Here is a 24,701-nt window from a genome sequence, read left to right on the forward strand (position 1 = left end):
TTGCCTGACTGGGGTCCACCCGGCATGCCCACCAGGGGGCGATGCTCCATTGCAACTGGGGCCATTCTAGTGCCTGAGGCGGAGGCCATGGAGCCATCCTCAGTGCTCCGGACAACTCTGCTCCAATGGAGCCTTGGCTGCAGGAGGGGAAGAGAGAGAGAGAGAGGAAGGAGAGAGGGAAGGGTGGAGAAGCAGGTGGGTGCTTCTCCTGTTTGCCCTGGCTGGGAATCAAACCCAGGATTTCCATATGCCGGGCTGATGCTCTGCCGCTGAGCCAAACAGCCAGGGCCAAAATAAAATATTTTGATTCCATCTTGTGGCTCTAACACCCCACAGCTAGGTCAGCCCCACAAACACCCAGGCTACGTTTGTGGGACTTTTATGGAAGGCTGTATTGTCTAGGGTACAGGATAATTTCTGGGGAGCAATGGGAAACAAAGTTGATTAGAAAGTTATCCAGCCTTGGCCAGATAGTTTGGTTTGTTAAAACATCATCCAAGTGGCCCTGGCCGGTTGGCTCAGTGGTAGAGCGTCGGCCTGGAGTGCAGGGGTCCCAGGTTTGATTCCTGGCCAGGGCACACAGGAGAAGCGCCCATCTGCTTCTCCACCCCTCCTCCTCTCCTTCCTGTCTGTCTCTCTCTTCCCCTTCTGCAGCGAGGCTCCATTGGAGCAAAGATGGCCCGGGTGCTGGGGATGGCTCCTTGGCCTCTGCTCCAGGCACTGGAGTGGCTCTGGTCGTGGCAGAGCGACGCCCCGGAGGGGCAGAGCATCACCCCCTGGTGGGCAGAGCGTCGCCCCCTGGTGGCATGCAGGGTGGATCCCGGTCGGGCGCATGCGGGAGTCTGTCTGACTGTCTCTCCCCATTTCCAGCTTTGGAAAAAAAAACCCCCACATTCCACGCAAAGGTTGTGAGTTCTCTCCACGGCCAGGGCACATACAGGAACAAATCGATGTTTCTGTCTGTCTCTCCTGCTCCTAAAAAAAATGAAGGAAGGAAGGAAGGAAGGAAGGAAGGAAGGAAGGAAGGAAGGAAGGAAGGAAGGGAGGGAGGGAGGGAGGGAGGGAGGGAGGGAGGGAGGGAGGGAGGGAGGAAGGGAGGAGTGAGGGAGGGAGGGAGAGAGGAAGGAAGGAAGGAAGGAAGGAAGGAAGGAAGGAAGGAAGGAAGGAAGGAAGGAAGGAAGGAAGGAAGCCCAGAGAGCAGGAATTTTTTGTGGTAAATAAATGGAAATCAATGAAATTTCCTGAGGAAGGAAGGAAGGAAGGAAGGAAGGAAGGAAGGAAGGAAGGAAGGAAGGAAGGAAGGAAGCCCAGAGAGCAGGAATTTTTTGTGGTAAATAAATGGAAATCAATGAAATTTCCTGATCAAAATTCTTGATTAGAAATGTCAGTAAAAAAATGGGAAAGAGCTGAGCTTGAAGATTGATTTAGTAATGAGTAAATTTCTTAGCTGGGGATAGACATTCTGGACAAGGTGAGTTTATACTTGATTTCCTTACATTGAATAAAATTATGTAAAACATCTATCTTGTAATTAATTTTTGTAATATAGAAGCACAATAGCTAAGAAAAATGAAACTAACAAATCCACATTTTATTTTTGCCTTGTAATGTCTATTATTATTATTATTATTATTATTATTATTATTATTTTATTTTTGGCCAGAACTGGCTACAAAGAATACAACTATAAAAGAAATCTTTTTGAGCTTCATCTCCTTTCTCTGGCTACCCCCTAGTGGGGGTAAGTGAAATTATACAATGGCCTAAAAACAACTGTTGAAGGGAAAAGACACACCGACTAGATTAGTTGGTGAAATCGCCAGTTAGAGCTACAAGGACTTGAAATATCATGTGCCCAATCTCTTATTTTGCAAGTAGGGAAAACGAGGCCTAGGGAGGGGGAAGCTATTTGCCCAAAGTCATAAAGTTAATGGCAAAGCCAGAACAAATGCTGCTCCCTTAGAATGTCCCATCATTTTAAAATATGCTTGAAATTTTCTATTAAAAGAAACCCATTTGCATGCAGAATTGATTGAAATTTTGTAATACCTTGTTATCATACACACACACATACGAGAAAGAGGAGAGAGAGTGAGAAGCAACAACTTGTAGTTGCTTCACTTTAGTTGTGCATTGATTGCTTCTTGTATGAGCCTTGATGGGGGGTGGGGACTCAAGCCAAGCCAGCGACCTCTTGCTGAAGCCAGAGACCTTGGGCTCAAACTTGTAACTTTGGGATCATGCTGATAATCCTGTGGTCAAGCCAGCGACACTGCACTCAAGCTGGTGACCTCGGGGTTTTGAACTGGGAACCTGTAATGCCAGTAGCCAAGGCCAGGAAGGTCCACATTGGATTTGGGCATATAGCAAAAAATCTGCAGAGCTGAAAAGCATTGGCCATTTCATTTGATAAAGTCTCACAATGGCGGACAAGCACACAGGCAGGGGGAACCACTTCTCAGGCAAACAAACAGCAAAATGGCCCCTCACAGTGGCGGGCAGGCAATCTGTGCACCACAACCCACCATATCTCATCTCTCTAGAGCACAAGCACCCATAGCCTTATATAAGCTCTGCACACGTGCCTCTGCCATGTGCTCATGCACTAATCAAGCAAAGTGATTGCAGCTGGTAACCCTGCAAGCAAGCCTAACACAGCTGTCCCACAGGACCTCAGTGTTCCAGGTAAAGGATCTACCCACTGTGTCACCACCAGTAAAATCCAATATATATATATATTTTTCAGAAATTCACTTTTAAGAATGGGGAAGTAGTCAGTAGTTATTCCAAAAATCATATACTTATGCCATTTCCAATTTTATTTTTTGATAACTGCTTTATTAAGAAATATTTCATATATCATAAGATTTATACCATAATTTGATAACCACCATCATTATTTTCAAGGATGCGTGGAGAAGGTACTTTTTTTTGAGAGAGAGAAAGAGAGGAGAAAGAGAGAGCAAGAGGCCAGAGAAGTGGGAAGTACCTACTCGTAGTAGTTGCTTCCTGTATGTGCCTTGACCAGGTGTGGGGCAACTGTGTTAAAGTAATAATTAAATTTTAAATTACAAGATGAATTATAATAAAGACAAAGGTAATACTCAACACTTATCAATTCCTGATTATTTCCTACATTTTACTATTTTTTATGATTTTGAGATTATTTACATCCATTTTGGTGGAGCTATTATGTAAAAGTGTCTCTTCTCAAGCCCACATTAAGTGATGTCACATGGTGTGGGGCGTCTGTGTTAGGTTTGCTTGCGGGTTTACCAGCTGCAAGCACTTCACCGCTGGTCCTTGAAAGTGACAATGGTACCCATTTCATGGGTTCAATGGTGAGTCAATGGGCTCAAGAGCTGGGGGTGGACTGGAAGTACTGTGTTCCCTAGCACCCCCAGGCTGCTGGTATCACTGAGCGGTATAATGGACTCCTAAAGCAGGGACTGCGACAGGAGGGGGGCACCGGCTCCCTTACTGGATGGACACGCTGCTTGTGGACAGTACTCCGGATTTTGAATGAGAGACCTCGATGGGGGAGCCCAGCTGTGGTGGAGGCCCTCCTGCACCGGGCAGCTGCTTCCATTCAGTTGCAGATACGCACCAAGGATGCTTTGCTCAAGCCAGGCCTTGGACAGCAGGGCACCATGCTCTTGCCTTCCCCAGCAACCCTCCTTAAAGGCCAACGGCTTCAATGGACATGGCCCTGAACCGTACAGGCCCCCTATCTGAGATGGGTGGCCTTGTTCGCACCATGGGGGAAGGGGTTAGAAAGGGACCTTCAGTTAACTCCTTGGGCAACCCACACCTGGCCACCTAAGGTAGAAGTGTATTATCCCTTGAGTGCTCAGGGGGACAGCATTATGAAGGGCACCTTTGTCATTTCCTTATGGCCAATAATGAGTTCTCCCATTTTGCTGCACATGGAACCAGCAGATCCCGGTGTGCAGGCCAGTGAGGTTTGGTATGCCCGGCTGGGGCAGCCTCTGGTACCAGCTACGGTGCTGTATGCAGACAGAACTCTGGCCTGTATTGTGCCAGAGGGGAAAGATTTGCCTCTCTAGGTGCCGCTGACCACTCTATCATTTCACCCATAGCTGTGTTTTGTAATTCTGTTGCTGTAGTCTGTACTGTTTTTTGTAACGTACCTCACTCCTCACACAGGGACCATCGCGGAAGAAACCCGTTGTGTGTGGCGAGCAACCCTAAACGGGTGGAATGTGGGGCAGCTGCGTTAGGCTTGCTCGCGGGGTTACCAGCTGCAAGCACTGCGCTTGATTAGTGCGTGAGCACGTGGCAGAGGCACGTGTGTCTGGCCTATGTAAGGCTATGGGTGCTTGTCCTGGGTGGCAATTCTCCCAGATCGCTCTCCCGATACCGTGAGGTGCTATTTTCCTGCTCCCTTGCCCTTACTGCGCGTAGCAAGTTTTCCTTTGTTTATTAGCTCTTTCCCTTTTGTTGTTTATTTGCTCGCTAGTCCTTACGAGCCTCCAATAAACAGGAATGGCCCGACACTTCCCGTGTGATGCAGGGGTCTGGATGTTTAACAAGCTCCCACATGCTTCTGAGGAAGGTGGCCCAATCAGACAGAACACAATGTGAGAGGTGATGTCCCATCAGATCGAAGGGAGAGGATCTTGAAAGGCTTAGTCTTTTTTTTTTATTCATTTTTAGAGAGGAGAGAGAGAAGGAGAGAGAGGAGAGAGAGACAGAGAGAGAGAAGGGGGAGGAGCTGGAAGCATCAACTCCCATATGTGCCTTGACCGGGCAAGCCCAGGGCCTCAAACCGGTGACCTCAGCATTTCCAGGTCGACACTTTATCCACTGTGCCACCACAGGTCGGGAGAGGATCTTGAAAAGGGAGAAACAAAATGTCCTTCCTGTTCTTGACATTAGTGTATGAGAGCGGAATGCTTTCATCTAATGGTTGATATTTATAAGCCTAAAAGAAATACTCTCCCTAATGGAGAAGCATGAAAGCTTGGCTGAGTGAACCCAGCCTGTAAATAGTTTACTCATTTAATTAGGTGGAATGCCCCTGTCAAAGCAAAAATCGAGCCAAGGAAGCCATGACGTTTCCAACCTCTCTTCTATTACTCTAACCTTTTCCACATTGTATTGTGTACTGCCGCACCCTCAATTCATGATGAATATCTGAGCGCCTCGTACTTACAAGGCCCTGTGATCAACTTTCGTACCCATTCTATGGGTCAATCCATACTAATCAACTCTGAAGTGAAATGATTCTCCTCGGCCTTCTGTATCTATTTCATCTTGATTCCTAGGGGCCTGAAGGCTTTCCACCACCTTCCATTATTGTCACTTGTGTTAGTCCAGCCATTGCTGCCTCTGCTATCTGTCTGTGCTCCCCTTCCTCACACTTCAGGGTTCGCTCTTGCCACACACACCTTCATTAAGAGTAAGTGTACCTTTATTTTTTGCTTTGCCCCAGACTTGCCTTTTAGAAGACTCTCCTGGTTACGGACTCTGACTTAACCAATGAGAGCTTCAATTTAAGTTCTTATCGGCCATTACTTTAATAGTTAAGTTCTATTCATTTTCAAAATTTTTAGAAAATAATTTTGTTGCACACTGTTTTACTAAATACTTCTTATGTAAATAATTTAGGCTAGTTTCATGGTTCACTAAAATATTAATATATATGAAATCTGTTTGGGGGTTCAACAGAAAAATATTATTGCTTTTTGGTTCTCTCTCCAAATGATCTGGTCCCAGGAGAAGCAAAGTACTGCCATCTGCCACAACATTCCTCCCACTTCCTCCAACCAGGGATGGTCGAAATCTAAGGTCTTTGTTCTCCCACCAATTATAAATTAGTCTTCTTATCCAGATAGTGAATAATATGCACTATAATATTTTCTTTTTTTTCTTTTTTTTATTAATTTTTAGAGAGAAGAGAGAGAGAGAAAGAAGGGGGAGGGGGGAGCAGGAAGCATCAACTCCCATATGTGCCTTGACCAGGCAAGCCCAGGGTTTCGAACCGGCGACCTCAGCGTTTCCAGGTCGACGCTTTATCTACTACGCCACCACAGGTCAGGCCTGCACTATAATATTTTAAAAGTTGAGTACTATCTAAAGGTAAATTTTTACTGATCCAGCTGATGAATGTGTTTGGGGAAAAATGCTTTTCAATATTCTGATTTGGGGCTTGGTCAGTTAGAAATTCTAGCCTGACCAGTGGTTGTACAGTGGATAAGAGTGTCAGCCTAGCCTGACCAGGCAGTGGCGCAGTGGATAGAGCATCGGACTAGGATGCGGAGGACCCAGGTTCAAGACCCCGAGGTCGCCAGTTTAAGCACGGGCTCATCTGGTTTGAGCGAGGCTCACCAGCTTGGACCCAAGGTCGCTGGCTTGGGCAAGGAGTTACTCGGTCTGCTGAAGGCCCACGGTCAAGGCACATATGAGAAAGCAATCAATGAACAACTAAGGTGTCGCAACAAAAAATTGATGATTGATGCTTCTCATCTCTCTCCGTTCCTGTCTGTCTGTTCCTATTTATCCCTCTCTCTGACTCTCTCTCTGTCTCTGTAAAAAAAAAAAAGTGTCATCCTAGAACACTGAGGATCCTGACTTGAAACACCAAGGTCGCTGGCTGGAGTGCTGGCTCACCAATCTGAGTGAGGAATCATCAACATGATCCTGAGGTTGCTGACTTGAGCCCAAAGGTGGCTGGCTTAAGGCAAAGGTCACTGACTCCGCTTGAGCCCTCTGGTCAAGACACATGAGAAGGAGTCAGTGACCAACTAAAGCAATGCAACTATGAGTTGATGCTGCTCATCTTTCTCCCTTCTTGTCTGTCTCTGAAAAAAAAAAAATCTAGGCCCTGTCCGGATAGCTTGGTCGTTTAGAGCATTTTCCTGATACGCAAAGGTTGAAGGTTCAATCCTCAGTCAGGGCACATACAAGAACAAACCCTGTCTTTCTAAAATCAATCAATCAATAAAAAAAATCTAGGGATTGAACTCAGTCATTGAGTGTGCCAATCTGGTGCCACAGGTCTGAAGTTACAGTGTCGGCATGAACATGAAGACATTAACATGAAAGCCTGGTCTGGCAGCTGGGCGACTGGCAGCTGGGTGACACGGGTGATGCACCTGGCTTTACTGGGGTTCCTGGTTGCCATGGGCCCAGGACAGCCAACCCCAGAAGCAGCTGGCATTTCTGCAGTGTAGCTGAGGGATGCTCTGACTCGGGACCTCCTGTACCCGCCTCTGGTAGTTTTTGTGATTGTTGGGCTTGGGCTGTGAGCTACCATTCTACTGTCATCAATCTGGTCTAACATTCCATAGAGCTCAGTAACCTTGGTACGGCCTCTAATAGCGCTACAGCTAGCGGCACCCTAGGCAAAATAATGCCTGTGGGTCTTCCTATCTTCCATATCTGCTTCCCTTTCTTCCTCCATGATACCTTTCAACATTTTCCCAGTGCCCTATTTTTCTTGATACTCAACTATTAGAATAAGCCAAATGATAAGGAAAATTAACTGATACCAATTCAGTTGTTCTTTCTCAAGGTGAAAAACTTTCAAGACCCAAACAAATGAAGCTATGAAATTATAAAAAATAAGAGAAGAGTTGACATACTGGTTGCAGTGGCTGGCCTTACAGACATGTGGGGAAAGGTCAGCAAGCAACCCACACCTCTTGCCCCTGACAGTCGATTCTATTGCTAGGAATCCCATCTCTGGAAGTAAGCTCCCACGGTGGACTTCAGCAGAGTTCACATGATTGTGACTTTGCTAGTGACAGAATCTGTAATGCTATGCACATCACAGGTCCTCTGTAATATCTGTTGAGTGAATAAATGAACAAGAAATTGAGTAAATCCTTAGCTACAATGCCTCTGAAGGAATGCTGACAGGCACACGGACCATTAGAATGAGAAGGAATCTTAATCTAAATAGCTCGTTTTATTGGGTTCTCAGAGAATTAAGTTAATTTTCCTGAAGTCACAGGTTATCAGAACCAGGACTACAAACAGGAGCTCCCAATTCTGTGCAGAAAATTGTTACAATCTAGGATATTACTTAAGAGGTCATACTTTCATTTTAAGTATTTACCACTGTAAGTCAGTAATTAGAGATTCCAACAAAGATATTTATACTTGATATCTCCCATTGTTATTCATAGCAATATGGTATAGACACAACCTGAATGTTCAAACAATAGATTATTTAAATTGTATCCATATGATATTTATGCACCATAAAAAAGCATGGAAACTAACAATGATATGTAGCATGAATATTGTTCAAATTAGCTTGTATAATTATGTAAGATCTTAAATATATATACACATAAAAATGAAGTTAAATATACTAAACAATACTAGTTATCTTTGAGTTACAGTATTGTGGGTAATTCTTCCTTTTTAAAAAACATTTCTACTCAGTTTATTGGGGTGAGATTGTTTAATATAATTGTATAGGTTTCAGGTATACAATTCTATAATCATCATCTGTATATTGTATTGTGTTCACAACCCAAAGTCATGTCTCTTTCTGTTAGCATTTATTCCCCCAACTCCCTAATTATTTTTTTTGAGAGTGAGAGAAACAGGAAGGAGGAGGTGAGAAGCATCAACTAGTAGTTTCTTTCACTTTAGTTGTGCATTGATTGCTTCTTGTATGTGCCTTGACCAGGGTCAAGCCAGTGTCACCTTGCTCAGGCCAGCGACTAGCTTTTCATGCCAGCAACCTTTGTGCTGAAACTGGCGAGCTTTGATATCGTGTGGATGATTCCCTGCTCAAGTCAGCGACCCTGTGCTGACGAGCCTGCACTCAGAGCAGGCAACCTCAGCATTTGGGGTTGATGTGTTATCCACTGTGCCACACCAGTCACACCTAAGTATTTCTTTCTTTTCTTTTAAAGATTTTAATATTTTTAAAAGATTTTATTTATTGACTTTTGAGAGGTTAGAGAGGGAAAGCCTGGAGGCAGGAGAGAGGGAAGCATCAATTCACAGTTGCTTCTCGTATGGGCCTTGACTGGACAAGTCAGGGACTTGGAACAGGCAACCTCAGCATTCCAGTTGACACCTTATCCACTGTGCCACCACAGGTCAGGCCTAATTATTTCTTATTTATACTTTTTGGTATGTGTCAAGTTTTCTACAACAAGCAAGTATTAAAGAAAAATAAATACAAATTTAAATTAAAAGGGATTGTCTTTTAGAGGAGAGGTAGAGACACAGACTTCCACATGTACCCTGACTGGGATACACCTGGCAAGTCCCCTATAGGGGCAATGCTCTGCCCTTCTGGGGAGAGCTCTGTTGCTCAGCAACCAAGCTATTTTTAGCACCTGAGGTGAGGCCATGGAGCCATCCTTAGCACCCAGGGGAGGGAGGGAGGGAGAAAGAGAGAGAGAAAGAGAGAGAAAAGGTGGGGGGAGAAGCAGATGGTTGCTACTCCTGTGTGCCCTGACTGGGAATTGAACCTGGGATATTGACATGCTGGGCTGACACTACCACTAAGCCAACTGGCCAGGGCCTAAAAGGATTTTTTAAATGAATTTTTGTCAGCTCATAGATCAGGTATGCTGGCAACTGCAGCCTCTCTACTATGTAAACCTTGCTATTAGTCCCAGCCAGCAATCAGCATATATAACCCAATTCTGTTCCCACGTTTGCTCTTCTGAGAGTAATGTTTTGCTTGTAAATAATCCTTAAGTAATGTTTTCTCTATAGCTTTTTACCAAAGACTAGAGGCTTTTTTAAGAGCACGTGCATGTGCGTGCGCGAGACACAGAAAGGGAGAGAGATGAGAAGCATCAATTTTTGCTTGTGGCACCTTAGTTGTTCACTGACTGCTGTCTCATATGTGCCTTTACCGGGAGGCTCCAGCTGAGCGAGTGACCCTTATTCAAACCAGCAACCTTTGGGGTCAAGCCAGCGACCTCGGGTTTTGAATCTTGGTCCTCAGAGTCCCAGGCCAACACTATCCACTGTGCTACTGCCTGGTCAGGCAATCTAGAGGCTTTATTAACAAATCCTAACACTGTAAAAAGCTTTATATTAATGGTGTTCTGGTTGTGACCTTTGAATGAAAGGGCCGTACCTTAGCATCTTTCTGTTCTTTATAGTACCTAGTGAGGGGGAAGTAGACAATTTGCAATAAAATGACTGAAATCATTATTGTAACTCCCTCATGAATTTTTGAGATTCGTAGCATATTACAGAATGCTTCAAGGCAACCCAAGTGATTGTCTGAAAATCATCTGTTTTGAAATTTCTCCTATGCTCTTTTAGCTTCAACCAGCTGCTTTAAAGTTGGTTTTCACAGATTTTTTTTTCAAATTCTATGAGCTTTTAAGAAGTAAATCATACTGCCAGATCTGTGGTGGTGCAGTGGATAAAACATTGACCTGGAACACTGAGGTTGCCAGTTCAAAACCCTGGGTTTGTCTGGTCAAGACACATATGGGAGTTGATGCTTCCTGCTCCCTCCCCTTTTCTCTCTCTCTCCTCTCTAAAATGAATAAATAGTCTTAAAAACAGAGGAAGTACATCAAAATAATTTTTATTAGAGAAATTAGGATTAATTTTCCCGTTAAATTACTAAAGTTTTTGCAGAAATCAACAAGCTTCTCCTAAAATAAATCCGGAAAACCAAGCAACCCAGAATAGCTAAAATGATTTTGAAAAGGAAGAACAAAGATGGAAGAATCATGGTTTCCAATTTGAAAAGTTATTACACAGGTGCAGTAATCAGGACAGTTTAGTGCTGGCACATGGATAGGCATATAGGTCAGTGAAATACAGTTGAGAATCCAGAAATAAACCCTTGTATTATGGGCAAGTGATTTCTGACAAGGGTGCCAAGATAATTTAATGGAGAATGAGTAATCTTTTCAAGAAATGGTCATTTCCAACAACTGGATATCCACATGCAAAAGACTAAAGTTGGATCCCTTATTTATTTATACCATACATAAAAATAAACTCAAAATGGAGCATAGACCTAAACGTATGAGCTAAAACTACAAGACTCTTAGAAAAAAAAAAAAGGAGCAAATCACAGTGACCTTGGATTAAGAAATTGGTTTGTTAGATAAGACAGCCAAAGCAAAAACAACAGAAAAATAAATAGATACATCAAATTTAAAAAGATTTGGGCTTCAAAGGACAGATAAAGAAAGTGCAAAGGATTGGAGAAAATATTTGCAAATTTTATTTCTGTGAAGGGATATGTATGGAGAATATGTAAAGTACTCTTCCAACTCAGTAACAAAAATAACCCAACTAAAACAAAAGGGCAGCCTGGCCTTCGGTGGCGCAGTGGGTACAGCGTTGACCTGGGATGCTGAGGTCGCCAGCTCAAAGCCCCAGGCTTGTAGAGTCAAGGCACATACAAGAAGCAACTACTATGAGTTGATGCTTCCTGCTTCTCCCCACTTTTTCTCTCTCCTCTCTCTAAAAATCAATAAATAAAAAATCTAAAAAAAATTTTTTTAAAGGCAAAAGATTTGAATAGACATCTCTCTAAAGACACACAAATGACAAGCAAGTATAAGATGCTTAACATCATTAGTCACTAATAAAATGCAAATCAAAACCACAGTGACAATGGACTTCATATGCAACAGAATGGTTATAATTAAAAAAGACATTAACAAGTGTTGATGAGGATGTGCACAAATTAGAACCCTCATTGATGGCTGCTGGAAAGGCAAAATTGCACAGCTGCTGAAACAAACAGCTCAAGATGTTAAAAATAGGTACTACTGAACTTCAAAATTCTATTCCTAGGTATATTTCAGAGAAATGAAAACAAATGTGTACAGAAAGACATACACAAATGTTCAGAACATCATTCTTCATAATCATCAAAGACAGGAAACAATGCAAATATCCATTAACTGAGGACTGGGTAAATGAAATGTACAATGGAGTATTATGTCGAAATGGAACCAAGTATTAATATACACTACAATGTGGATGAAACCTGAAAATATGAAGCTAGGTGACAGAAGCCAAGGACAAAAGGGCACATATTGTATGGTTTTATTTATATGGAACGTCCAGAATTAGTATACTCAGAGACGGAAAGTAGATCGCCGAGGCTGGAGCTGGGTGAAGGGAAGTGGGAAGTGATTGCTACTGCGCACAGGATTTCTTCTTGGGGTGAAGAAATGTTCTAAACTTGGTATTTATGGTTGCACAAGTAAAATAATTGAATTATACACTTTAAATTCATGAATTTTACAATTGTGGATTATATATGAATAAATATGTTTAAAATGTTTTATACACTGCATGTGGAGTTGGGATTTTAGACATTTATTTTAGTATCTGATTGTCTAAATATTACATATTCACATAACCATAAAATTCACACACACACACACACACACACACACATACACACTTATCCTGAAATTATTTTTTTCTTTTAGTGAGAGAGCAAGAGAGAGACAGATAGGAAGGGACAGAGATGAGAAGCATCAATTCTTTTTTAGTTGTTCATTGCTTTCTCATATGAGCCTTGACAGGGGTTGGGTTCCAGCCAAGCCAGTGACCCCTTGCTCAAACCAGCAATCTTGGGCTTCAAGCCAGTGACCATGGAGTCACATGTATGATCCCATGCTCAGGCTGGTGACCCTGTACTCAAACTGGTGAGCTCACACTCATGCTGGTGACCTTGGGGTTTTGAACCAGGGTCCTCAGCATCCCAGGCCAACACTCTATCCACTGTGCCACTGCCTGGTCAGGCTATCTTGAAATTCTATACTGTGAACTTGCCTCATCTGTTAGCATTCCTGAGCCCCAAGCTGAGTAATTAATTTTAGTACTTCCAACTACAGTTTTATATTTTATATGTGTATTTTAAAAGTGACTACTGGGGGCAGTGTTACTGACTGAATTGTTGCCTCTAAATCCTCATGTCGAAGCCTAACCCTCAGTACCTCAGAATATGATTATCTTTGGAGATAGGGACTTTAAAGAGGTGATTACATGAAAATGATTCCTTAAAATGTGACTTAGCCTGACCAGGCGGTGGCGCAGTGGATAGAGCGTCAGACTGGGATGTGGAGGATCCAGGTTTGAGACCCCGAGGTTGCCAGCTTGAACGTGGGCAAGCTGAACGTTGGTTTGAGCAAAAGCTCACCAACTTGGACCCAAGGTCTCTGGCTCGAGCAAGGGGTTACTCGGTCTGCTGAAGGCCCACGGTCAAGGCACATATGAGAAAGCAATGAATGAACAACTAAGGTGTCGCAATGCGCAACGAAAAACTAATGATTGATGCTTCTCATCTCTCCATTCCTGTCTGTCTGTCCCTGTCTATCCCTCTGACTCTCTGTCTCTGTTAAAAAAATAAATAAATAAATTTACTTGTTAAAAAAAAAATGTGACTTAACCCAGTCTGACTGGTGTCCTTCCTGTAGAACTGTGAGAAAACTAATTTCTGTTTAAGCCACCAAGTCTGTGGTCCTTTATTTTGGCAGTGCTACCAAACTGATACAGGCAGACTCATTGCAGGCAAGTTAGCAGGACATCTGGCTAGTCTCTATAAAGATCCACAGCATGAATCCCCATGACCAATGTACTCAACTTAAAAATATTATTTATTGATTTTAGAAAGAGAGGAAGGGAAGGGGGACAGAGAGAGAGAGAGAGAGAAAGATAGATAGATCTGTTCCTGGATGTGTGCTGACCGGGGATTGAACCGGCAACCTCTGTGCTTTGGGAGGATGCTCTAAGCAACTGAACTATCCAGCCAGGGCATTAAAAAAAATTGCCTGGCCTGTGGTGGTGCAGTGGGTAGAGCATTGACTTGGAATGCTGGGGTTTTCGGTCTGAAACCCGGGCTGCCTGGTCAAGGCATATATGACAAGCAACTGCTGAGTTGATCCTTTCTGTTCCCACCTTCTCTCTATCAAGATCAATAAATAAAATTAAAAAATTGGTTTTAGCAATAGAGGAAAGGAAGGGGAAGAAAGTGTCCTCAACTCGTGGGGGGTCCAGTAGGATGGCTCTGCCACCACCTTTTCATCAGGAGAGGTTATTCATAATTCAATTGGAAGTCAGTTTTCTCAGTGAACTTCATATCTTCTAAATTACTAATTCCTTAAGGTGACACCTCATTTTATATATTCTCAAGTAAGTTTGCTTTTTTGACAACTCAGAATACTAATATGTAAGAGCAAGGAGGAATCAATACCTGCTTATATGCTGAATTAGAGAACTGGGTTTCTACCTAACCTGATGATATATATATTCGGTAAATAGCTTGACACAGAGGGGAAAAAAAATCAGAGAAGACGAGCCCTTTAATCATGTGAACATAGAGTCTGGGTGAAATCATCGTTCTTTTTATTTTATTTTATTTTATTTTAGGGAGAGAGGAAAGGAGACAGAAACATTGATCTGTTCTGTATGTGCCCTGAATGCGAATTGAGCCAGCAATTTTTGCATATCAGGACTACGTTCTAACCAACGGAACCATCTGGCCAGGGCGGAATCATCATTGTCATGCTTCCATTAGACTCCTTCAAGGTCTTTACATAGACCAAGCACTTGATATGAGTGAAACCTCAGTGCAAGACCTTCAAGGTCTTTACATAGACCAAGCACTTGATATGAGTGAAACCTCAGTGCAGCAACAGCACAGACAGAACTGTAAAACTGTTGCAGGGTAATGCTAAGCATCTGAAAGTGCGGCAGAAAGCTGTCTAAAGACTGTAACTGCTTACTTACTAAATGAGTATGGCTGTGTACATCATCAAATCCCAATAGATTTTTATTAGAAGATCATTTAAATGAATATAATATTAAAAAGGTAACAAGGGCAGGGAAAAAGGTGATCACCTAAGTAATTATGGGAAACAGTGTTTTGACTGGAAACTATGACAGCACAAAGAACATGAACACTGTACTCTAGTTAGTAAAGTTGTTTCTCATGCTGGGATTAGACAAATAAGGAAATGAGTAATAAATGGTGGAAGCCAGGTATCTTAGTGTTGGAGGTTACTGATAAGCAGGAAGAGTATGCTGGAAGTTAGCATGAACCATGTTAATGGATTAGAGTCAGTGACATTAGCAACAACTCTAATTTCATATAGATGGTTACATAGAGATAGTTATAGGTGTCTATATACAGTGATTAGTCTACACATCAATTTCCTGGCTTTGTCAGCTGACAGAATCAGAGAAAAAGACAGGTCAGTAGCAACAAGTACATCTGGTTTATAATACCATTCTCTTTTTTTTTTTAATTTTTTAAAAAAATTTTATTCATTTTTAGAGAGGAGAGAGAGAGGGAGAGAGAGAGACAGAAAGAGAAGGGGGGAGGAGCTGGAAGCATCAACTCCCATATGTGCCTTGACCAGGCAAGCCCAGGGTTTCGAACCGGCGACCTCAGCATTTCCAGGTCGATGCTTTATCCACTGAGCCACTACAGGTCAGGCTAATACCATTCTCGAATGAAGGAAAAGCAAAGGTCCTTGGGTAAACAGCCGATTCTAGGGCTGGTCAGTAAATATACAAAATGAGCCTGGGGTATGTTCAGAGGCGGATGAAGGTCGGCGGAGGCCCCGGGCACAGAAGAAAATATTGGGCCCCTTAAAAAAAAAGACAGGGAAAATAAAAATACCTATTAACCATATTTTTAAATAAATAAAAATAGTATGCACTATTCATGTTAAAATTGCACATATGAAACCAAACTTGGTGTCATTAGAAAAAAGTATAAAGTTGGGGTTTTGCAGGGCCCTTCAGAAGTCGGGGCCCAGGGCACGCAACTGGTGCACCCCCTGTTAAATCCACCTCTGGGTATGTTGGAGTAATAGAAAGAGCTAGGAAGTGCTCAAAATAAGTTAAAAAGATGAGGGCATGTCAGGGACATAACTACTAATGGCTAAGCTGGAACAAATTGAATAACAAAATAACACAGTTTTGGATTTATAACTCAAAAGTATAAAATAAATACATGTAAGTCCATGCTGACATAAATAGCTGAATTTATAAATAAATGATGGAGAAGAGACTTCTGTACAAAATAATCCCAAATAAGTATATCAATCCTTGGCCCCGAAGGAGGCGGGCATTCATTTTCCCCCACCCCTTGTTTGAATTAGTGATTCACTTCCTAAGAGGAGATCTATGGAAAAGGAGGAAAAAAATACTAGTGGAGAAGCCTGAAAAACACTACCTCACCCAGGTGACATCATGTTCATGGTATGTACCCCTGATGTCGTATAATGAAAAGAGCAATTCACTTCTGTGGCTTTCTTCCCAAAAGTCTATAATCCCAGTCAAATCATGAGAAAACACCAGACGAGCCCACATTGAGAGACATTCAACAAAATATTTGACCAGCACTCACTCCTCAAAACTGTGAAGGTCACTTAAAAAAAAAAAAAAAAAAAAAAAAGGAGTCTGCCTGACCAGGAGGTGGCGCAGTGGATAAGAGTATCAGCCTGGTATGCAGGGGACCCAGCTTCAAGACCTTGAGGTCGCTGGCTTGAGTATTGGATCATAGACATGATCACATGGTTGCTGGCTTGAGCAAGGGGTCACTGGCTCAGTGGGAGCCCCTGGGTCAAGGCACATATGAGAAAGCAATCAGTGAACAAGGTACCACAACGAATAATTGATGCTTCTCATCTCTCTCCCTTCCTGTCTGTGTGTCCCTGTCTATGTCTGGCTAAAAATAAAAAATAAAAAGGAAAGTCTGAGAAACTGTCACAGCTAAGAGGAGCCGATGGAGGCCTGATGAGCACGTGTAATGTTATATCCCGGATGGGAATCACAGAACAGAAAAGACATTAGGTGGAAACCAGTGAAATTTGAATAAAGTGTGGCATTTTGTTAATAGTAATGTACCGGTGTTGCGTCCTTGATGTGAAAAATGGACCATAGTAATGTTTTAACAATAGGGGGAAGTGGTGTTGTTGAAAGGTGATCTCTTCGCAAACTTTTTGGAAAATCTAAAACTGTTCTAAATTTTTAAGTTTACTTAAATTAAGAAAGCATAATGTGCTTAAGTGCAATTGGTATCCTGGGTTGGATCTTAGAATTGAAAAAGGACACTAGTGGAAAAAATGATGTGACTGGAATTGTTTGGAGTTTACTTAACAGTAATGCACCACTGTTGGTTTCTTAGTTTTGGGAATGTAAGATATTAACATTAGGTCAGACCAGGCAAGGAGTATGTGCCACCTCTCTGCACTGTCTTTGCAACTTTCCTGTAAATCTAGTTATTCCAAAATAAAAATTTTATTTTAAAACATGTACGGAAGGGTAGCCAGATGTACAAGCGACATCTGCTTGGGTCACCCTGGATAATCTCCACAATGGCATTTGGCCTGTTTGGGACTCTGCGGCGATCTCGCCCCACCTTCACCCCACGGCTGGACCTGCCGTATTGATCTGAATGCATTTCCCGTGCATGGGTCTGCGTCAGAAAAGTGCCTGCATGTAACGGGGGCTGCTTGGGTTCCCCCGGAGACTAGATGACTCAAGTTTAGAAAACAAAACGGGTTTAAGCTTCAGAAATGAAGGCAACAGGACAGTAGTTGGGGAGAAGGGGGTCTCCCTTTGAGCTTAAACAACAGCTCAAAACAAGAAAGTGAAATTGTGGAGGAAAATAGACAATGATTTTCGCTGGGGGAGAGGGCAGGAATTCTGGGAAGATGGTGATAGGATGGGTGCTCTATCTTCTCTGCCTTGCCTATGGCATACTCGAACTTTTACTCAAGAGTACCCTTGCTACTTGTAATGTTCGATGAACAGAGACTGGCTTTAGAATCAAGTGGCTGCCATCAGTTACCAGGAAGGGTAAAACAGACGGGGTAGGTAGGGCAAGAAGGGGCATTTCTAGGGCACAGCCACAGAAAGTTCCAAGCCTTGTTTCTGTGGCTATCTTCTCCGCCAGACTGTGACCTCTTCTGGCACAGGGATGTTGCCGTATTCTTCTCTAGTCCCAGCTGTGCTCTGTACATAGGTGTTCAATAAACATCTGCTTGATGAATAAGTAAGGCAGAAAGCCTGAAACCAGAAAGCCAGGAATGTTTTTCTTTTTCTTTTTTTACATACAGAGTCAGAGAGAGGGATAGACAGGGACAGACAGACAGGAACGGAGAGATGAGAAACTTCAATCATCAGTTTTTTGTTGCGACACCTTAGTTGTTTGATTGCTTTCTCATACGTGCCTTGACCGTGGGCCTTCAGCAGACCGAGTAACCCCTTGCTCGAGCCAGCAATCTTGGGCTCAAGCTGGTGAGCTTTGCTCAAACCAGATGAGCCCGGGCTCAAGCTGGCGACCTTGGGGTCTTGACCCAGGGTCCTCTGCATTCCAGTCTGATGCTCTATCCACTGCACCACTGCCTAGTCAGGCAGGAATGTTTTTCTTTTGAAAAGTTATGGGGAAACATTAAATCCCCAAAATGTCTTTACTTTGAATCCCCATAATAATTAAGGTACTTAAAAATAATTTGATTTTTTTCACATCAGTAGGAGAGACTGGGCCTCTGATTCTCAAAATCATACAAAGGAAATTGGAATTTTAGGGATGGACTTATTAAGGTTTAACATATATTTCAAAAAATAAAAGCCACTGCCCAACTGTGTTATTTGAAGACCAGAGAAAATGGCCTGCTGAATTATGCTGAGTCATTCATGTTTCAGTTCAAATTGAGGTAAACAAGACAAGCTAAAAAAGGCTCACCATGAGTCTTCAGAGCTTTTAATGAAATGTGGTTTTAAAGTTTCTCATCTAGCACAGTGGTTATCAGCCTCCCACAGCAAGTCTATGTTGAAATTTTCCGCAAAGGAGAAATTGGAAAATAAGGTATTTATTCTCTTTAATAGGCTATTTCTTGCTTTAAGATAAGATCAGGCCTGACCTGTGGTGGTGGCAGTGGATAAGGTGTCGACCTGGGAACACTGAGGTCACCAGTTCAAAACCCTGGGCTTGCCTGGTCAAGGCACATATGGGAGTTGATGCTTCCTGCTCCTCCCCCTTCTCTCTCTCTCTCTCTCTGTGTCTCTCTCTAAAAAAAAAAAAAACTGAATAAAGTTAAAAAAATATTTTTAAAAAGATGATAAGATCATGTATGACTTTCTTTTTAGTGCTAAAATGTTCTCTCTTTTGAAAAGAGGTGGAAGTAGGTGGTGGCAGTTTAAAAAGGGTCAAGTTAGGGAAAAAAGTCGGTGTCCTATGTCAATCTCTAAAATGCTATTTGTTCATGAAATCTCACTGTCTAGAAAGTATACTGCCCTGGCCAGTTGGCTCAGCATTAAAGTGTCAGCCCGGCGTGTGGAAGTCCCAGTTCGATTACCAGTCAGGGCACAAAGGAAAAGCAACCATCCACCCCTTCCACCATGTTTCTCTCTCTCTTCCCCTCCTGCAGCCATGGCTCAAATGGTTTGAGCAAAATTGGCCCTGGGTGCTGAGGATGGTTTCATGGTCTCTGCCTCAGGTGCTAAAATAGCTGCATTACTGAGCAACAAAGCAATGGCCCCAGATGGGCAGAGCTTCACCATCTAGTGGGCTTGCTGGGTGGATCCTGGTTGGGGCGCATGCGGGAGTCTGTCTCTCTGCCTCTCCTCCTCTCACTAAAAAATAAAAAAAAATTAAAAAGTATACTTATATTTATTTGTAAATGCCTTAGGGGCACTTAGGGGTTCAGGAGAGGCAATTAGAAATGTATGTTTGTTGAATACAGCTATTGCCTAGGAACCAAAGATTTACACATACACAGTAAATCTTTACAATTACAGTTACATATTCTTTTATTAAATTATTTTTAAGACTTTATTTATCCCTTTTAGAGAGGAGAGAGAAAGAGAGAGGAGGGGGAGGAGCAGGAAGCATCAATTCCCGTATGTGCCTTGAGCAGGCAAGCCCAGGGTTTCGAACTGGCGACCTACAGTTATGTGTTCTCATACTCCAGTGAAGGAAGTGGAAATTAATGTAGGACAAATAGTTTGCTGAAGGAATGTGCTCTTTCCTGCACTACCATACCACTTATAATAGTGAGTTTCCAATACTCCTTTCTGGGAAGAATATTGTTTAGTTTTTCTTTGTATACATCTTAATGCTCCCTTTTAAAATTCACTTTCTGACTTACAACTTGTCAGTGTATTTATATAGTGACAGCAAATATTTAAAAAATAAACTTAGAAGCATCAGTATTATTCTCTTAAGATGACACCCAGCTATTTTTTGCCTTTTTTTTTTTTAAGCGAGAGGGAGGGAGGAAGATGAGAAGCATCAACTCATAGTTGCAGCACCTTAGTTGTTCATTGATCGCTTCTCATATGTGCCTTGGTGGGGGGGGGGGAGCGGCTCCCCAGCTGAGCCAGTGAACGCTTGGCTCAAGCCTGCGACCTTGGGTTTCACGCCAGTGACCATGAGGTCATTTTGATGCTCCCGTGCTCAAACTGGGGAGCCTGCGTTCAAGCTGGTGAACTTGGGGTTTCAAACCTGGGACCTCAGCCTCCTAGGGGATGGTCTACCCACTGCACCACCGCTGCTCAGTCTCTTGTTTGCCTTTTTGCTAAAGAAACCACATAAACCTATCAGGAAATAGTCATCTAGCAGCAGCCCAACTACCTACAGTTGTAGTCGGTTAGTATAGCCGACCACAAGTCCTCCTTGGGCAGGAGCCAGTGAAAGCTGAGCTGCCCCAAAGAGCTATGGATCAAGTTCTCTGAAACACCTTGAGATGAAAGAAACTGACTAGTTAGTAAGCCAATGGCATAACAACTCCAATGGGCCCAGTGGAGTTCAAAAGAGTTAGCAGATATGGGGACAGGGGAGTACGGAGAGGGGAAGGGATGAGAAGGAGAGAGTACAGCACTGGCTAGAGGAAGAAAGAAGCAGAGGAGTAACACCAATGTGAACAACATGCAAGTAACTACAATGTCCAGACCACTCCCAGACCATGTTGAGTAACGAGGAAATGATCATGGCTTCCCAGCTTCTTGTTTACATAACTGAAAACAAATTAGTAAAGACCATATAAGCAGAAAATAAACTCTCAGCAATGTTCATTTTAGAACCAGAATTAAAATTTCATTTTTTTAGGCCTGACCTGTGGTGGCGCAGTGGATAAAGCATCAACCTGGAAATGCTGAGGTCACCGGTTCAAAACCCTGGGCTTGCCTGGTCAAGGCACATATGGGAGTTGATGCTTCCTGCTCCTCCCCCTTCTCTCTCTCCTCTCTATAATGATTAAATAAAAAAAAAATCTTAAAAAAAAAATTTCATTTTTTTAAAGGTATATGGCTAATGCATTATAATTTAGGGGTTCAAAATCTGGTCTCTCGTTTGCTAAAAATCAAATTACGAAATAAAACTTTGTTTGCATTTCTCAAATCACCCAAATCACCTGGAAAAAAAGTCACATGTTTAACAAGTATTGGCAACCAACTTTTAATAAACGATTTAATTTTCAGAAACATATGGTAACCATCAACAACATTATCAGGGTACCACTGCCCCAGATGTTATTTCATTGGTACATTATATCAATATTTACAAAGGCTTTCAAATTCAACAACACAAATCAAAACAGCTTAGTTTTTAAAACTACAATGCTTTAAAAAAATGTAAACAATTCATTTTTACATTATTGTAAAAAAGACGACTCACTCCTTAGTGCGGCTTATTTTTTAAGTGAGCAAAGCCTGGTGCTCATGGATAAAGAATGAAAAAAATTCTTTACATAGAAACATTGTGCTCCAGTGTGGCAAAAAAAAAACTGTATATACACATACAAAGAAAAGAATCTTAAGTCCAAAATTTAGACCACACACACAAAAAATCTCATCCCCAAATTGAGAAATTTATATAAACAATTTACACATAGTTGTTGACCTATTGAAAACCTATATAACATTTTTAAAGTAACTCAGTCAAAAGATACCACTTTTCTTAAAAATGAAATTTTGTGCAAAAGAAATTGTTTAAGCTAGAAACAAGACTCTTTCCCCCAGAAGAGGCCAATAGAGCCATTGAAATAATTTAACTTTGTTATGATTTAGTGCATGTAACCAAAAGGCACACACGGGATTAATATATTAATATATTTTCATGCAGAAACCTGTGCATGTTCACAATTATATAACAAAAACACAAATATAACAAAATGTAAAGTCTAATATCTGGCAATGTTATTCTAGCCACATTCCTTTCTAGTCTATTAATCCAGGGTTTATTAGATCATTAACACTGCCTCTCAAAAAATATATTATATTTGAACAACTTCCAACAAAAATTAAAAAAGGATGTTAGCCTGAAACACTATAATATTTTTTTCAGTTCTGATACATATAGAAACTTACTGATATGTTTATTTTAAATGGCATTTCAAATTAAGATACATTTTTCCTTTTGTTAATAAACACTTTGATTGCTCCAGTGAAGTCAGCAGAGAGAAGAACTTCTGTGTTATCTGTCTTCATAACACCTTAAAAACAAAACATATTTTTAGTTGATTTCAAAGGATTACGAAGCCTGCTGTCACAGCTGTCAAATGCCCATGACCTTTGGGTTGGAAGATCTTCTCCCTGCCTGTTCCAGCCCTCTTTCCCTGCTCAATGCTCATCCTTTCCTCCTCCTGTCTCTCCTCTCTGACGCTCACCTCCACTCACCTTGTCTGAGCTAGTCTTTCCCTGGCTTGGGTAGTTACAGTCCCTCGGGGTCCGAAGGCAGGGATGTTCTCCCAGGCAGCCCAGGTCTCTAAATTGTCTAACGTTTCATTTCGTGACAAGAGGCTAGCATTCAGTCTTAGGACTGGAGCACCGGCAGGATGCAATCAGACGAGCACATCTATTGCTAACAGGCTTGTCTAATGAGAATGACGGCAGGTTTGCGGTACAGCAGACGTACTGAAAATGCCACGAAACAAAGTACACACGATCAATCTATGAATGCTGACAGTACCTTTTCCTTTTACAGTCCCTATTGAAGAGCTAGTGTTGGGCATGGTGAATGGGGAAAACGCTTAGCTCCTTTTTCAAAATTAATACATTAATTTATTTTTTATTAATTTTAATTTATTGTGTTAACATGGATTCAAGTGTCCCACTCAATATAACACCCTCACCTCTCACCCCCCTGTGCCCTGCATCACACCCCTTTTGCCCCTCTCCCCCTAACTCCCTCCTCCCTTCCTTCTGGGACTTGCTGTTCTGTTATCTGTATCTCTGTGTTATGTATATATAGTTTCACTAATCCCTTCCTTCACCCTCTCTGATCCCATCCCCTCATCCTTCTTCCCTCTGGTCCCTGTGACCCCGCCTCTGACTCTATTTCATTCCTCAGTTCACTTTGTTCACTGGATTCCACATATAGGTGAGGTCATATGATATTTGTCTTTCTCTGCCTGGCTTATTTCCCTTAGCATAATAATCTCCAGGTGCATCCATGCCATTGCAAAAGGTAAGATTTCCTCCTTTTTCATTGCCACATAGTATTCCACTATGTGTATATGTACCATAGCTTTTTAATCCACTTGTCCACTGACGGACACTTGGCCTTAGCTCTTATATTTACCAGTAAAACTACTTAACAAAATTCCGTGTAAATTAACTCTATTATGCATAGCCAAAATCTGTGGATTTAAGGATTGAATAGTAAGGAAGAAAATAATACAAACTTGAACTGAAAAGTTGTGTACAGGACGAGTCAGACAATGGTTTCACTTAGATTTCCTAAAACAATACCCCTAAGCCTTTGAACACTCTTTCCTATCCTCTCAGCATATCTCACAGCGGGGCTATGGGACAGAAGCAGAGCTGAGGATATATTTAGGGACATGAGAAAGGCTAGAGAAAGTTCATTATAAACCACAATAATGAAGTTCATAATGTTAACTATATGCCAGGCAGTTTGGTATGTCATCTCCAATTCTTATCATAACATTGTAAACCGCTATTATGACCATTTTACACGCGAGGAAAACTGAAGCTTACACTGTCAAATATATCAGGCATAAAGAGAATGTGCAATCATCTGATTTTTTACAGTATTATACTCTGGGTTTAAGAATTCATTCTTATTTTATACTTAGGTAAAAAACAGCAAACATAAATATGAGTATGAACCATTAAAAGTTGTGTCTCTTTTAAGAAAAGTTTAAAGAATAGTCCTTTTCATTTTTTCCTCAAATTGTTTTAAAAGCTAGAATTTACTGTGAAAATGTGTAGGGGAAATGTACAGACTGTTAAGAGATATCACTGGGAGAAAAAAAAAAAAAAGGAAACAAAAACCAAATGACTTGAGTTAGAAGAGAGAAGGTGAATTTGAGAAAAGAAAAAAGAAATGAAAAGAAACATTTCCAAACAAGCATTTAGTAAAGGTTTAATAATTCTGAGCCGAGATGACGTCAGAGTAATGGCGCGGTAGGAAGCAATACCGATAATAATTCTGAGTCAGTTTATTTTTAGATCCTGTACTTTACAGAAGTGCCAGACCTGTGCTGTCAATGTTTTTCATAACGGACAGAAGTAACAGTATGTTTAGCATAGTGCATAGTGCAAATAATACCACAGGGAAAATTACTTAAGCTAAAATGAAAATAAAAATGTTTGATAACTTTTAAGTATTCAAATACTTTTAGAAGCAACTTTTGTGTACTGTATCTATTGTTTTGGCTTTACAACTCTCTAAAAAGCCTGGTCATAGCCTCTAAAGTGAGAAACACATTTAATGAACTATTCTGCAAGTA

The 24,701-nt window shown here is 41.8% G+C and overlaps 1 protein-coding gene across 2 annotated transcripts in view; it reads right to left on the reverse strand.

Annotated features, from left to right (window-relative positions):
* Positions 1-21,395: 21,395 nt before the first annotated feature.
* Positions 21,396-24,701, reverse strand: part of WDR44 (WD repeat domain 44) — a 103,916-nt gene continuing 100,610 nt past the window's right edge. For both annotated transcript variants that reach the window (XM_066249158.1, XM_066249157.1), the window contains one exon: positions 21,396-22,439. In XM_066249158.1, coding sequence (XP_066105255.1) covers positions 22,345-22,439 — 95 coding nt within the window. In that variant the 3' untranslated portion in view covers positions 21,396-22,344. The remainder of the gene's footprint in view (positions 22,440-24,701) is intronic.

The sequence above is a fragment of the Saccopteryx bilineata genome, chromosome X (genome assembly GCF_036850765.1).
Source record: "Saccopteryx bilineata isolate mSacBil1 chromosome X, mSacBil1_pri_phased_curated, whole genome shotgun sequence".
Taxonomy (NCBI): domain Eukaryota; kingdom Metazoa; phylum Chordata; class Mammalia; order Chiroptera; family Emballonuridae; genus Saccopteryx; species Saccopteryx bilineata.